Source organism: Zerene cesonia, chromosome 24 (assembly GCF_012273895.1).
Source record: "Zerene cesonia ecotype Mississippi chromosome 24, Zerene_cesonia_1.1, whole genome shotgun sequence".
Lineage (NCBI taxonomy): Eukaryota > Metazoa > Arthropoda > Insecta > Lepidoptera > Pieridae > Zerene > Zerene cesonia.
In genome coordinates this window covers 464,078-481,303 of record NC_052125.1, presented here as the reverse complement: position 1 = coordinate 481,303, position 17,226 = coordinate 464,078, and the positions used below count along the sequence as shown (strand labels likewise).

The window sequence follows — 17,226 nt, the reverse complement described above, 5'->3', positions numbered from 1 at the left end:
AAGTTTATTAAGATTACCTGGGTTCTATTGTATATAATTATAATCTATGAAATTAATACTACGATGGTTATTTTTTAACAACAAACTAAAATGCAAATTGTTTGAACTAGACCAAATTTAAATAATACCACATGGCACCAGCTTTCAAATAAAATAAGAATCATCAGAATCGATTCACCCAGTTTAAAGTTGTGAGGTAACATATACATTAGATTTAATAAACTCCTCTTCTTTAAAGTCTGTTTATAATAAAGACATCTAGACCAAACAAAATTAACGCCTGTAAGAAATAATAGCAATATTGTATCCATACGTTATAATCAGATTTTTGCAGAAGGCGCACACTTTTTTCCTTCTTTGTATGTGTATGAATTCGCAACAAAATACTTATCCTACTAATATCTATAACGTGAAAGCTTGTAAGTATGGATGGATGATTGTTAATCTTTCACGTAAAAAACTAGTGGAAGAATTTTGATATACCTTGTTAATAAGGCTCATACATCAGCTGTAATAATGTATAAACACTTAATATTGCCCTTGGACTCAGAGATTACGTATATATCCAATGGCGAAAGAATTTTTGACATCGGACTAGTAGTTCCGGAGATCAAACATATTCAAACAAATAAACAATTTCTTCGTTTTATTACTAGCTGTTGCCTGCAGCTTCGTCCGAGTTGTTAAATTGAATATTTATGTTACAAACTTTAATATCCTTATTTATACTATTGCGGGTAGAATTTATAAAAATCCTATCTTAGCGGTTGTCTGTATCACATTGCCTATCTGCATGCCAAATTTCAGCCCGATCGGTGCAGTAGTTTGAGCTGTACGTTAATAGACAAGTCACGTTTGTGTTTTATGTATTAAATATATAGGTATAGATATAATAGTACATATAATAGTTCATAATATTTAATTAGACACACACACACACATATAATGACTTTTATATCTCATATCTACATTGTTTTTTAGGTTTTTTTTTCTTTAATTTAGTTTTTTTAACATTCATCTCTCTACTGTAAACTTTTAATAAAGATAAAAGATTGGTAAGAAACTGGCCTTCGAGACACAGTTCACCACTGAAGCTCAGGTTCTGTATTATTTTGTACTACTGTATCTGTTTTGAAATAAATAAATATTTTTTTTTTTTTTAATTTATGTCAAAGCGGGCAACTGGGCTGGTGGTTTGCCTGATGGTAAGCGATCACCACCGCCCATGAACATCAATCAATTAACAAATTACAATGAATTCAAGTTTTCAACAACCAACATAAGTTTTTAACATAAATTACAATAAACACTCACGCAATTTCTATAAAAATCGCATAGCAACGAGTCTAAAACGATTTCCGATACGCAAGTGTCCATCTTTACCCACGCTCATTGCGGAATGATCAAAATATCGCGTGGATAAATTATAAAAACACTCGCAATTTCTAAGTAATTATGCCATCGTATGTATGCGTCTCGACAGTGAAAACTCGTTTTCCGTTTAATAACTGACGTAACAATTATTCTACAATAGTTACAGACGCCCCTGGGACCTCTAGATAGAAGTGTGTCATGATATAAAGAAAGAAAGAAAGAAAGAAAGAAAGAAAGAAAGAAAGAAAGAAAGATAGAAAGAAAGAAGGAAATAAGGAAAGAAAGAAACATTTATTTGACTCCACAGAATTACAATAAAAAAAAAAACAATAAACTTAGGACAAAACAATACAATAATGAACACAAAACATCGTATATTAAGAAACTAAATCAAGTAATATAATGTGCATATAATGTGCATATAATGTGCATATAATGAGTAAAAATAGTTATAAATTCTGTTTGTGTGTATACTCTTATTTTGTACAATAAACCGACACGGTTATCCCTGGGAGGGAGGGGGGGATACAACACCATATGATCCGAATTTAACATAGATAACAGGGTATGAGCTGACTTAGGTGATAGGACACTTTTTAACCCAATTAAATACTCCGTGGGATAAAACAGGAATCTAGATATCCGGGCGAAGCGGGGACGAGCGTTTAATAATCCCTAAAATATTTATATTTTCAAACATATGTAAATCTAGAATTTAAAATCCATTAATCCAATCTATTACACTCGATACAAAAACATAACTCCCCTTTGACGCAGTCGGTTTCAAAAGCGTGCAAGCGGATCGCTTCCACTTATTTATAAATTCATTTAATTGTTTATTCGATAGCTTTGAATGAATGAAATGACAAGTATTCCATTAATTTACGGAGAATCTCACAACTATTTCATTAAATGATTATTCCGTAATTCGATGTAATGATAATAATATTTCATAATAGTTCCCTGTTACATGTTTGTATCCGACAGCTATGAAGAAAAGAGAGTATTGCTTTCAGATAATATAGATAGTGTTTAAATATATACTATGTGGGTTACACCAGGAAATTAGCATAAGTTTAAATAACTTATTATTGTAAACGAGAGAAATAAAGGCTTTTTACTTTTTATTTATTTATTTATTTTATTTTTAAATATTTTAAATTTCAATTAAAGACTGAATACCCCCTTTATTATAAACTAGCGGTCCGCCCCGGCTTCGCCCGTGGTACATATAGAGCCTATAGTCTTCCTCAATAAATGGGCTATCTAACACTGAAAGAATTGTTCAAATCGGACCAGTTCCTCCTGAGATTAGTAAGTTCACACAATGAAACAAACAAACAAACTCTTCAGCTTTATAATATAGTACGGATAGAGGTCGAACCCGTGACCCGTGACTTCGAAAGCCATTCTTAATATCTAATTACATAGCAAAAAACTTAACTAAATTGTCTCACTTGCTCTTACAAAGAATGCGTAAGCAAATTATTTAATCCTGGCGATACTAATAAGAATAATAAGGTGAAATCATAGAATTATTGTATTGTCACCGATCCTTGATAAGTGTACAAAGTTTGATTTAAATCTGTCCGTTTAAAGTGGGTCAAAATCGAGTCTAAAGGTCTCACGGTTGTATACACAAATACATGTGATGCTCATAGACTGTGATTAATCTTTTATAGGTAATTTTATATTTTTTTTGGTCTAACGACCTATTTATTCAACCTGTATTCTATACAGGGTGATAAATAATTCTATCCAAAAATATCTAAGCCCCTTATTACATAATTGCTGACGTAAATAAGTTAAAAAACACCGCTGGAACCTCCTCCGTTTTTGTAAGCCGGTTAAAAACAAAAGAATGCCCCGCCCCAAATATTTGGTCATTTATACAGGGTGTTATATAAACACAGTTGAAGACAATCGCCGTATGAAGGTCGTACAATCACAGACTCAGTTCCCACAACGATTTGTCCAGCTCCTCTGCAATACTGCGAACGATGTAGTAGTCTTGATACTTTAACAATAATATTATTTATTTATTTATAATACTTGATTGTACAAAACAGAATGTAATGTTTATCCTACTTAATATTATAAATGCGAAAATTTTTGTATACATAATACTTATGTATATGTATACATAATACATAATACACCTAAATTTATAAAAAATATGTGTAAACTATTATTATAGCTTTTGTAAAAGTCGCTACAATTGACCTAATAGGGATTTTTATGTCAATATCGGCAATGGAGCTGTTTGGTCACTTAGTGGCAAGCGCTACCACTGCCCATGAACATAGCAGAGGCGTAAGGTCGGTTGCAGACTTTACGCCGCCATATACAGAAATCCTACTATCCTACTATCCTACTGATATTATAAATGGGAAAGTTTGTAAGGATGTGTGTGTGTTTGTTGCTCTTTCACGCAACAACTAATGAACTGATTGCAATGAAATTTGGTACGTAGACCAGCTGGACAACTGGAATAATAAGGCAACTTTTTATACCGATATTCCTACTGGATACAGACTTACGCGGGTGAAACCGCGTGGCGCAGCTAGTACAAAATAATGGCATAATTATATTTCGTACTAAAGGCGGCCTTACTAGACAGCAATCTCTGTCAGGCAACCTGGAAAGGAAATGCAAGAGGTTTTAGGGTTAGTGCAACATTGTATTTATATGGTACTAGTTTTTGCAATGTGATAAATGAAAAAATTAATACAATATCAACGAAAATCTAACGAATGTTCTAAATTTTAAATTAAATTCATATTTTAATGTCATCGTCGGCGATAGCTGGTGGGTCGCTGGTGGGTCGTAAAGGATATTTAATTCATTTATTTCATTAATTACAATTTAAATTGTATCTGTCTCAAGTATCAAAACCGTTTATATAGCGACGGTGTTGCCATGATTAAGTTACGTCAGTTCGCCCGCAACAATATTCTCAGATATTAAATAGTCTCTCATAATATTTATTAACCTTTCGCATCTGCACGCGTATGGGAAATTGGGCCATTTTAGCCGACTTCAAAAAAGGAGGTTATCGATTCGGCTGTATTATTTTTTGTGTGTGTTTCACTCAGTAACTGTTTATTGAGTGGATCTGTCCACTCAATAAACAGGCAAATGTTGTTTCTTTTTGTGTTTGAAAGCTGTTGTCTGCCACATTTAAACTTGGTTTAGTTGAAGACTGTTTAGTTTTTGTTAAAAGGAATTATTCTGTTGTTCTTAACCGACTTCGGAAAAGAGTATTGTGAATATTGTGCACATACATACATCTTATAGAAGCTTAAATATATTAATTATGTTCGATGATGCTTGGCCTGGAAATAAATATAGAATATTGTGTGTATGTACTTCTAGACTCTGAAACAATCTATCAAATGACAATTTGATCAATGATTTGAAAAATTTGATTCATTTTTACATTTTACAAAATGCATTACAGTCAATTAAATTATTTAATTCTACAAATAAACATTCTATTTAAACATTAATATAAAATTTCTTAGGCCATAATTCAATATATTATTTCTCACAGCATTAACCACTGGCCAAGCGCGGGTTGGCAGATGTCACATGTCGTTGAACTTTCGATTCTTGGACACGCCGGATGAAAGAAAACATCGTGGTTTTCTATCATCTCTTGTAATCTTCATTTATAACTTTTATGTTTTTGTATGTTTGTCAAGATTTTACGCATAAAACACTGGACCTAGAAAGCTGCAACTTCACGGAGTGGCTTCGCCTGAGGTATATATAGGCTATAGTATTCGGATATCACCTACATATAAGTTTAGCTGAATGAATAAATGTTTGAGTTTGAAAATTTTGAGTTGGAAATATTGAAGTCGATCGAGTGGGTCCTGAGATTAGCGCGATCAAATAAACAAACTTTATGAATTTTAATAAATAAACATAATAGATAATGTATAGATATCGAATAAAACATTGTGGAAATTTATAACAGACGGAAATAATTTTTTTTATATAATTTAATTTTTTTTGTTTATTTGTTAGGATGAGTATAGTAAACAACTAAATATCTTAGACACTTATCAGTGTTCACTCATCTATATATGCTGAAGAGTTTGTTTTACTGTCCGTTAAATGTGGGTCAAAATCGAGTCTAAAGTTAGTCTGTTACATACAAACACACATGTAGAAGCTAATAAAAGTTATTTAACCTTTAACCCTTTCCTCATTTGGAAAGGAAAATTGACAATCTCTTTTTAAAACTTTATACACTTTATAAAGCAGTTGACCTTTAAGAAACATCGAAAAATCGTCATCCATATTACAATACCTATTTTAACTGGATGTGTATGTGGGAGTCGAGCGCGCTTCGGCACGAATTGGGCCAGCTCGCAGCGGTGAAGTACCACCCCACAGGAGACCGGCGTGAAATAGCATACTGCTGTGTTTTGTTCGGCGAGTGGGGGAGCCGGAGGGTCCTTCCTCTATCTTTCCCTTAACCTTCCCAGTCCTTTCCTTTATTTCTCTCGTCAGTCCTTTCTTAATCTCTTTACAATTTCACCTCACAAAATGTTCACGGGCGGTGGTAGCGCTTACCATCAGGCGACCCACCAGCTCCATTGCTGTCGATATCGTTTGTGACATTTTCTTTATAAAAATAAATCAATTTACAAGTAGAAATAGGTACTACACGAATATAACATGAAACAAAGTTGATTTAACGGGTTTAAAGCAGGGTTTATTTTATGTATGTACGTATGCGTTCGCGGCCACGCTATCTCTGAAGATGTCAAAGTATTGTAATAGTTCGTTTCAACGAGTTTTATTTGACATCTCGTTTAAGAAGTTTTATTTAGTCGTATTCCTCATTTTTGAAGTTGGTTGAATATAAAGAAATTGGGAATAGATATATTAACAAACAAACCTATCCTACTTAATATTATAAATGCGAAAGTTTGTAAGGATGTGTGTGTGTGTTTGTTGCTTTTTCACGAAAAAACTACTGAACCGCTTGCAATGAAATTTCGTACGTAGACAGCTGGACAACTGGAATAATATATAGATAACTTTTTATCCCGATATTCCTACGCGATACAGACTTACGCGGGTGAAACCGCGGGGCGCAGCTAGTATAAAATAAATTGCAAACCAGTTGTCAGTAACAGACTCTATACTGATAGTTTCTTACTTATTACAAAACATGCTTCGTACATTTATGAAATCCGCCATATTGTTTTTTGTTTCTTCACTTTCCCGCCAAAATAGATCATTGCCGCCAAATCGCATTAACATGTTATTGTTTTTAATGTAGCGTTTATGAAAATTAACCATCAAATAAATTGAACTGGCAGAAATAAAATTCACATATCTTATCTCTTACTTATCACATATATTCTTGTATATATATAATTGGAATCTCGGAATCGGCTCCAACTATTTTCATTAAATTTAGTATTAGTTATTATTTATATTATATTAGTAATTTAGTATTATTAATTTAATCTTTAGGGTTTCGGGGGTTGATAAATCGATCTAGCTAGGAATCTTTTTTAGAAAATGTCATATTCGTGTTTTATCGACTTAAACTTACTTTTTTAACAAATAGGAGGCGTGTGAGTAGTCCCAATTTATTATCAAAATTATTATTCATATTTCATCATTTTATTAGTATGTAATTCGTATTTAAATATAATTTCCAAAAAATACAATTTATAAAAAAACAAAAATAAAAATACCGAGTAAAGCTCGGTCATCCAGGTACTAAAATTAATAACTGAAAGAGTCAAAGGAAAACTGTCAATTATGCTTTCAACGATAAACAACAGAAAATTAAAGAACTTATATCTATATAAGACATGCGTAATTGTACCCTTTCAAAGCCGCAGTATATTATTAGTATCATAGTCATAAGCTATTTAGTCTATACTAATATCTATTATCTAAATAACTGCGTTGCTATAAAAATATAGTAAAAATTTAACTAACTCAAAAGTGACTGACTGACATAGTGGTCTATCAACGCACAGCCCAAACCACTGGACGGATCGGGCTGAAATTTGGTATGCAGATAGATGTAGTGACGTAACATCCGCTAAGGAAGGATTTTGATCAATTCTACCCCCAAGGGGATAAAATGGGGGACCTAAGTTAGTTTTTTTAAGTCATAATCGGCAATGGACCTTGTGGGTCGCCTGATGCTAAGCGCTACCACGGTCTATGAACATTGGGAGAGTCGTAAGGTCGATTGCAGACCTTACGCCTCTGCAAATGGATTGCCGACCTTAAATCGGGGAAGATTTGAGAAAGGATTGACGAGAGGAATAAAGGAAAGGATTAGGAAGGATAAGGAAAAGGATGTCCGCCTTCGGCTCCCCCATTCACCGTATGAAATACCATAAATAGCAAACTGTTGTTTCACGCCGGTTTTCTGTGGGGCTGTGGTACTTCCCCGGTGCGAGCTGGCCCAATTCCAGCCGAAGCGTGCTCGATTCCCACATTAAAATTGTACCATGAAAATTATTGAGCGCGGGCGAAGCTGCGGGCCACAACTAGTTTCAAATAAACGTTATAGAAGCAATGTAATTAAGAACAATGCGAATTGACACACACGAATTGCTAAAGGTCGCGAACGGAGTTACGAATTTTTGTAATAATTATTTTATGTTTATTTACAAATCGTCCGGATTCACAACGCGTTTGTCGTGAGAGAATGGACAGCGTTGTGTGGATACGGCTACGCTTTTTGCAATGGGATTTTTAATATTATAAACATTAAAGATGTATTGACTTGTTTACAGCCATTCAAACACACACGCACACAAATGCACACACACAAACGTAAACACATACTTACATATACAGAGATTTTATTTATTTGTTTTTCTTTTTTTTTCTATTCTCTTTATGTTTTGTTTGCATTGTATAAAATTATCTTATTTCATTTCTACACCTGAAATGTTAAATGGAAGAACGGAACCTCTTGACACAAACATCTTTTTTTGCTTACTAGATGTGTTCCAATCACCAAATAGTTTAAGACAATTAGAAATTTTGAAAGAGAGAGAGCATTTCAATGCTATAAAACTGAAAATTAAAATTTAAGACAATTATTTAAAAAATGAAAGAAATATATAATTTGAATGTTCAATTTGTTATTGATGCATAGATGAAGTATAATTAAATAATTCCTCAATTCGACATTATTTTCCGTCGTATTTGATATGTTATAACATTAGAAAATCAACTCTATAAGACATATACGTAAACATACATGTATATATACACGGGATATTAGCAAATTTTCAGAGAACATAATACGGCTGTAAATAATTGACAATCACCTTTAAACAGGTTGTATTTCTGAGTGTTAAAAATTTAGTAGAAAACTTTAAGATACTGAGTTAAGCGATTTTTTTTCAGTCCCAAACATGATTTTATATGAGTTTCAAATAGTTATCACATAGGTATCATGAAATGCATTTCAAATATTAATTAGAAAGAAAGAAAGAAAAAACATTTATTTGGCAACATGAAACACAAAAACACAGATGAAAAATAAAATTATAAAATAAACAACTAAAACAAAAGTAAATAATAATAGAAAAGAGAAAAAAAAAGTACAACAATAGCGTATCCCACAGTACCGCCATAAAGGATCTAGTTAATTTTATCTAGTTAAGTTCTTATAAAACTTTATTGAGATAGGTGTAGCTTATTTTACATGTAGTACTTGGATAATTCTGTTTATATCCAAGAATATACAAGAATCCTGCTAGTGTTACTTCTAAATCTTCTTTTAAATCTTTTAAAAAGTTACTTACTATTACAAATACTAAGATATGCAAGGTATACTTATGAATATAATCCTTTCCTTTATCTAATTTCTCTCTGAATGTCATGTTGTCTGGAAGAAATCGCTATATAGCGATAGGACCGCCATTTGTTTATAATGTAACTTCATTACGATTTTTGTAGTTTTATCAAGAGCAATTAAGAATAAATAAATAAATTCTCTGTGCAAATTATAATAACTTGTAAGTGCTTGTCAATAAGTTTTTTTTTATTTACCGACATCTTGTTTCTTCTCATATAAATACAAGAAACTATAGATTATTACTATTTAAATCATTTTTCAGTCAGTTTATCAGTTACTAACTGCGCCCGTGCCGTTTCACCCGTGTAAGTCTGTATCCCGTAGGAATACCGGGATAAAAAGCCTATGTATTATTCCAGTTGTCCAGCTATCTGCGTACCAAATTTCATCCATAACCGTCCAGTAGTTGCGTGAAAGTGTAACAAATGTACATACACATATATCCATCCTCAAAAACTTTCGCAGTTATGTAGTAGGTATTAAGTAGGATTAAAAATATTAGCTTTTTCCTATTCTTAACACTACTTTAACGAAATTTTCCAATTTTACAAAAAAAAAATTGTTCATTATAATAGAAATAAAACGCATGTCCACACTAATCGAGCGATGATTATAAAACATGTAAGTGCAGTGCACAACAGCTCAGTTGTACTTCAGTTGTACAGTGAGTGTGGTGTGTACAGTGCATAGAACGTATGTATAATCTGTATTTTAACGTATATATAATCTGTATTTTGTTATCTATTGGCCACCGAAAAAAAATGTGTTCGAAAAAATTTTGGGTGTTCGAATTTTAAATGAGTTCATTTTGTATTTCCTATAATTATGAATTATAATCGATTTAGGCTTGGAATATGATTCAAGTAGCCAAGCCAATAAAATTTATGTATAAAATAATAATAAAATAAAAACATTTGGCATACGCATTTTTAAGGACTGACCGCCTCCTTGGTACAGTGGTTAACGCGTGAGCGTAGAACCGAGGGGTCCTGGGTTCGATTCCCGCTGGAGACACAGAACGTCTCGGTCTGACAGGACACAGAAGGCTGACCACCTACTTGTCTATAAGAAAATTGATCAATGAAACAGATGTATATCATCTGCCCCATACTCCCACTAGCCGACACGGGACTTCATAATTCTTTTTTATGAATAACAAAGTTTTAGAATAAATAAAAGAACATAGAAAATGTATGGAATAAGAAAAGGCCTTATTATAATAATTACGTAATTATATATATTTTGTTATAAATATATAAAACATCCTTTCTTTAAAAGGATGACAGAACCTAATGCTAAAAGCTCCTGGTCCCTTATGTTAACATATAAAAAACAGTTAAATTTCAGTCAGGAAGAGTAGAAGATAAGTTATTTAAATTATATAACATTTCTCTTTACATATAACTAGCTTAAACCGTGGCTTTGGACAAGAAAACTTGCTTAGTTGCTTTTCCAGGATAAAACCTCCCTATGGTGTCCTTTCTTAAGTCTCTAATTGTCTTTGTACTAAACTCACTACGGTTCAGTGGTTTAGATGTGAAAAAGAGACAAACAGATACATTACCTACCGCATTTATAGTATTTATTTTGTTAAACTCTAATATGTTTTTTGTGTTGATCTCTTTAAAATTTAAGAGCAAAGAAGAAATAATGGGATAGAAATTATAAACTTTTTAACGGATTTTAAACGCGATTTATTACATTGTTAACCCGACGTTTCCAACATTTTACAGGGAGACCGTCTCCCCGCGACCACCATACCCGTTAAAAAGTGTTTAATTTCTAAATGTATAATACTCACGTAAAATCAAACACAAGAAAATACTAATAATGGAATAATGATATAATGGATTATTTAATATCTAATCTAGGTGCATCAAGTAGCTAGTTATATGTGATACTATGTAAATTATAACTTTAAAAAAGTAGATACTTGTAGGCATATGCAGTAGCTGGAAGCCTATCCTTTTATTTACCCTTCCCAGTCCATTTTATTCACCACTGCTCTGTTCATGGGCGGTGGTGATCGCTTACCATCAGGCGAACCACCAGATTCGATTTCCGATTGTCCGCTCCAGTATAGAAATATCTATTAAATATCTATTAGATATATCTAGTGGCAATGACTCTGAATAGATGAGTGGGTAACGCCTATTAACCTATCCTATCCAACTAATATTATAAATGCGAAAGTTTGTGAGGATGGATGTATGTGTATGTGAATGTTTGTTACTCTTTCACGCAAAAACTGCTGAACCGATTGCAATGAAATTTGTTGCGTATATAGCTGGACAACTGGTATAATACATAGAAAACATTTTATCTGGATAATCTACCATAATTTATATAGATCACACTAATATTATAAATGCGAAAGTTTGTTTGGATGTTTGTCTATCGATCACGCTGAAACTTCTGAACGGGTTTTGATGAAATTTGGTAGCTGAGTTTGGTGATATGATACTTTTCATCCCAATTAAATGCTCCTTTGGGATAAACCAGGAATCTTTACATACGGACGGAGCCGAGACAAGCGTCGAGTTTAGTATAAAATCAAATTTAAGCCGACTTGAAAACTACAAATAGGCTCTCCGAAGCGAAAAATACTACTTCTAGATGGATATGGTATGAATGGATGAATGGATGTATGGATGTTTGTTACTCATTCACGCGAATTCAGCGTGTCGTATTCTTATGAAATTTGGTACAGAGATAGATTATAATCTGGATTAGTACATAGGCTACTTTTTATCCGAGTACCACGCGAGTGACGCAGGTTACAGCAAGTTATCTACACTAATATTATAAAACGGAAGAATTTGTATTTTTGTTTGTTTGTTTGTAATGGGTTCAAAACCTACTGGACCGATTTTAAAAATTCTTTCACCATTAGAGAGGTGCAACTTCGCTGAGTGACATAGGCTATATGTGTACCAAGGGCGAAGCCGGGGCGAACTGCTAGTGATGTATATGTATTATCGATAAAAACTGCATTCAATTCCAAGCAATAGCAGGTATTCACATAGCTCATTTCTTATTCTGATGCATAAGCTATATTTTTGTGAAGTTTCACTAAAATCCGTTCAGTAGTTTATACGCGAAAGAATAACAAACATCCATTCATACATATCTATAAACTGTCGCGTTTATAATATAAGCAGAATAAATTATTCTGATTTTCTTATCACTTCACACATTCACATGCGATTGTAATTTTTTATCTTATATATTTTTGAAGATAAATAAATTACTATAATAAACAATTTGCCGATTTTCAGGCAGTTTCCGATTGTTGTTTAAATTTTCATTCACTGGCAACCCTATAGCTCCTGTCAAACCACTTTCACAGATTATAACAGCTCACAACCGATACGATAAAAATATATTTGACATCTAATATTTCCGTCATTTTATACGCATATTGCTCACACAATAATTAAGCGTAATTTAAATTAATTGATAAGTACATTTCGGCCGCGGGTTCTCTCGTGTTTGCGTGATTTCAACTTCCTCGCAATGTTTCCTTGTTACGTTATATTCAAATATGTTTATGTAAGTCTAGTGTCAAATATTTTAGGCTTTCTTTTTTGTATAGGCATTAATGAAACATTATTTCAATGATAACAATATATTAGGTAAATTTTTGTACTGGGATTTAAACATAACCAACCCTCTGTACATAAAATAAGTCATCTTGTATTTATATCCTTGAAACCTAACTCCTCGTTTGTATATCCTACTAATCCTACTAACATTATAAATGCGAAAGTTTGTAAGGATGTGTGTGTGTGTGTTGCTCTTTCACGCAAAAACTACTGAACCGATTGCAATGAAATTTGATACGTAGACAGCCGGGCAACTGGAATAACATACAGCTTACTTTTTATCCCGATATTTCTACGGGATACGGAATACGCGGGTGAAACCGCGGGGCGCAGCTAGTTACTTATACACATAGGCTTGCCTGGAAGAGATTATTGTTATGTGATAAGGCACAGGTGAAATATGCTGGTTGATTTTTAAGTTTTGTTATTTCAAGGATCTGATATATGCGCCATGATAAAATAAACAAATGATATTACTTACATACGTATCGAATCGGCCTTTAACCTCATTTTCGGAGTCAGTCGAAATAATCTGAGCAATACAGGTATTGCGGTCTGCGGTCTAGACAATTGCTAGGAACCCTACACTTGCCCTGTAATTACTAGATTATATTTCATTTAACGTATAAGATAATTTCGCAATGTATTTTATTACTCTAAAAATCTTTTTGCGTCTTTGTTAACCGACTTCAAAAAGGAGGAAGATCTCATTTGTATTTATTTTTATTTTGTGATTGTTACCTTAAAACTTTTACTGCGTGAACCGATTTTGATGATAATTTTTTACATAATATAAATAACTTACTGCATATTTGTTTATCAGACTGTCGCAATGACCTAACGTGAGTCTTGGCATCCAACAACAATCTCCATTTGATCCTGCACGATCTTTTTTCAAGCTGGAGAGCGCCCATGATCCATCTATATTCAGGCGGGAAACTAACAATTTGACATTTAAAACCACACATTATAGCGACGTTAAGAAATCTCAAGCGTTATTGATTGCCACTAACAAAAAAACATCGCAGACGTGGAAATAATAGAAACTGCATTAGCTAACGACAAGTTCCTGCTCGTGTGAAGTTAAGATAATATACGATTGACAATATGGTAGACTTTTTAGTTTATAATTTGACCCTGAATTCTGCTATTCTACTATTGTTCTATCAAATCTACTACTAATTTACAAAACAAAACCCTATATAAAACTTTTATAAAATTCCACTATAAAATCTACCATTCTACTATTTCAATATAAATTTCTACCAAATAATTTACTAACCCCTACTACAAAGCCCATATTCTTCAAATTTACAATTATAATCGTCGCGATCCTAATCAGTATAATAAATTTAAACTGATGAAATTATTGTATTGTCACCGATCCATGAAGTATACAAAGTTTGAATTAAATCTGTCCGTTTAAAATGGGGCTTACATACAAACAAACGTGAAGCTAATCATGAAAAATACAATAAAAATGAAAACGAAAAAATCATGTTAACATAACCTATTTCGAGTTTTATCCACCTTTCATTAGCATTAGAAGAATTAATTGAGGCTTAACAATAAAAATCTAATCTAATAAATAGGTTCTATTTTCTTATCACGTTATTGTTTTAAAAATAAATAATACGCTTAAAGTATCAAGAAAAGTATGATTATTTTAATTATCTTTATTAGATAACAGCAATATAATTTAATTCAATATAAATATGTCATGAGAATAAAAAAAATTACAGTTGCAATTAGCAATGATAGTTTACGGCTGCGAATAAACTATTTTAATAAGCACAATATTAAAATATGCTTCTTAATCAACTGCTAGCTGCAAAACTTAAAAGTCAACCAGCATATTTCACCTGTTCCTTATCACATAACAATAATATCTTCCAGGCAAGCCAATGTCTATACGTAACTAGCTGCGCCACACGGCTTCAAGTCCGTATCCCGTAGGAATATCGGGATAAAAGGTTGCCTATATGTTATTCCAGTTGTCCAGCTGTCTACGCACCAAATTTCATTGCAATCGATTTAGTAGTTTTTGCGTGAAAGAGTAACAAACACCACACGTTCTTACAAATTTTCGCATTTATAATATTAGTAGGAAGTAGGATAAAATTCTGGTGTAACAGAGTTTCTAACATAACTTTTTATGAATTTTTTTCTTGTACATATTCGGTAGGTCAAAAACTATTTTAGTTAATGTTTTAGATAAAAATAAAATAAGTATTAATTTAGATATATATCTAAATCTATGTCTATGTCTCTTCATATCTAAATCTATTTTTTTTTTATTTTAGCTAGCCATTAAGTAAAAGACCTAAAGCACACAACAAATAAGTAGATTATTATTAGCCTGTCCAAGATCACACTCCAATGAAAAAAAAAAACCCACAAAAAAAATCCTTGACATACGCTCGACACCCATGTCATTGGTACAGCCAGCAATGAACAACCGGGTCACAGATGTTATCGAAATTCACACGGACACGGCAATCGTTGCGGAAAGATCTGCTGACGGTACCGCGGCCAAGCGTGTGCCTGCTGCCACCGTATTGAGAATCACACTAATATAGCAATGTGAATGTTTGTTTGGACGTTTGTTTCAGCGTGAATAACGGGCGAACATTCAAAATTTTGCCCGTCAATCACGCTGAAACTACTGAACAGATTTTAATGAAATTTGGTATACAGACAGGGTATGAGCTGACTTGGGTGATAGGATATTTTGTAAGTAAAAAATGTATGCTATTTTATATGTCTGTATACTAAATTTCATCAAAATCCGTTAATTAGTTTCAGCGTGATTGACGGACAAACATCCAAACAAACAAACTTGTACTTGTTATTTCTCTATAGTCGCTTAAAGTTGATGATGTTGCTAATCAAGCTAGCTGTTAGACCTATTGCAATTACATGAAATTCAGACAAATTAGCCTAGATTTTAGGCTATTGTTTAAAAATCTAGACCGACAAATAGTCTCTTTCTACAATTAAGCTACTGAATATAGCATGAGAGTTGTGTTGGACCTATTAAAAATAGCTATTTTATTAACACATACAGTTTGTAATGACGAGACCATTTCACCCCCTGAATAATTTATTTCATCCTTGACAGTTTTATTGGTGTTAAAGTTATAAAAAAACATCGTTTTTTTAACATATTGCTAATTTTTACAAAACGATTAAAACCATTGTAATATGTTGAACACTTTAATTCGAAAAAGCCCGAACTTATCGCTACAAACCAATATCTTTCACACAACCTGATCTTATAATAAGACATCAAAACCACTCTTAAAATACAATCTGTACTAGCTATCCTCCCGCGGATTCGCTCCTATAGAAAAATATCCAGTCTTGGAGTTTTCCCCGCATAGTTGCGGATTCCGTGGGATTTTCGAAATAAAATATATGCTATGCCCTTTCTCGGGCTACAAGTTCTCTTTGTAGTAAATTTCATCCAAATCGCTTGAGTGGTTTAGGCGTGAAGAAGAGACATACAGACAGAGTTACCTATTTATGATACCAGTAGGGATGTAGGTTATAAAAATGCCCAAGTTATACCATGACATAATTACGCTTCCTGGCCAGTCAAACGAATCAATGACACAAACAGACGGTGCTCTTTTATATATATTATTCTATTTTGATATATAGTCCCACAACTTTGCATAACGAAACAAAACCACTGGGCACAGTTGCGTTACAATTGTAGCTGGTACAATGCATTGTCACATAATTAAAAATTGAATTTAATTACCCTTTTTATAATACATAATTCTCATGGGCAATAATTAGTGTACTAATGGGTAAAGACATGGAATATGTATTGTATGATATGTTGTTTTTGTGTAAAATATGGATTAGACTTCGCTCTTGTGTCGTTTTTGATAGAGTTCTCAAAAACGAAGGAGGTTCTCAATTCGACTGATATTTGGTAACTCCATATATTGTCAACTGATAAACGTTTCGTTTTGTGTATGATAGGGGCTTGTCATTTGGTTCAGTTTTTGAATATGGTGTGATACTTTCCCTCTAGGTCGTTGGATTGTTGTTTTGTAGAGAGAGATTTTTTTTATTGAAACAAAATCAAATTAAATTGTTTATTTATAAACTTGAGTGTGGTCAGATTGAAAAAGTGTTCATTTTAGTATAAGTACTACAATTTAATATGATACTCAAGCTTTAAGTATCAAAATATTTATAACATTGAAAGAAATCCTCTCAAAAAATGACGTCTGTTTGTTTCAGATAAATAAAAAAAACCGGAAAAATGAAACCGTCACGATTTTGCAGCTTACAAATTGGATCTGTGGGTGTTCTAGCTCTGCTTCTGTACCTAATTGATTATTCTATAGCTGTAAGTATATAATTACTAGC

The 17,226-nt window shown here is 32.7% G+C and overlaps 1 protein-coding gene across 1 annotated transcript in view; it reads left to right on the top strand.

Annotated features, from left to right (window-relative positions):
• Positions 1–9,872: 9,872 nt before the first annotated feature.
• LOC119836487 (U-scoloptoxin(01)-Er1a-like) overlaps positions 9,873–17,226 on the top strand; it is a 12,292-nt gene continuing 4,938 nt past the window's right edge. Inside the window, exons 1-2 of the mRNA XM_038361825.1 lie at positions 9,873–9,928; positions 17,098–17,206. Of these exons, the coding sequence (XP_038217753.1) occupies positions 17,120–17,206 (87 nt within the window). The 5' untranslated portion in view covers positions 9,873–9,928; positions 17,098–17,119. The remainder of the gene's footprint in view (positions 9,929–17,097; positions 17,207–17,226) is intronic.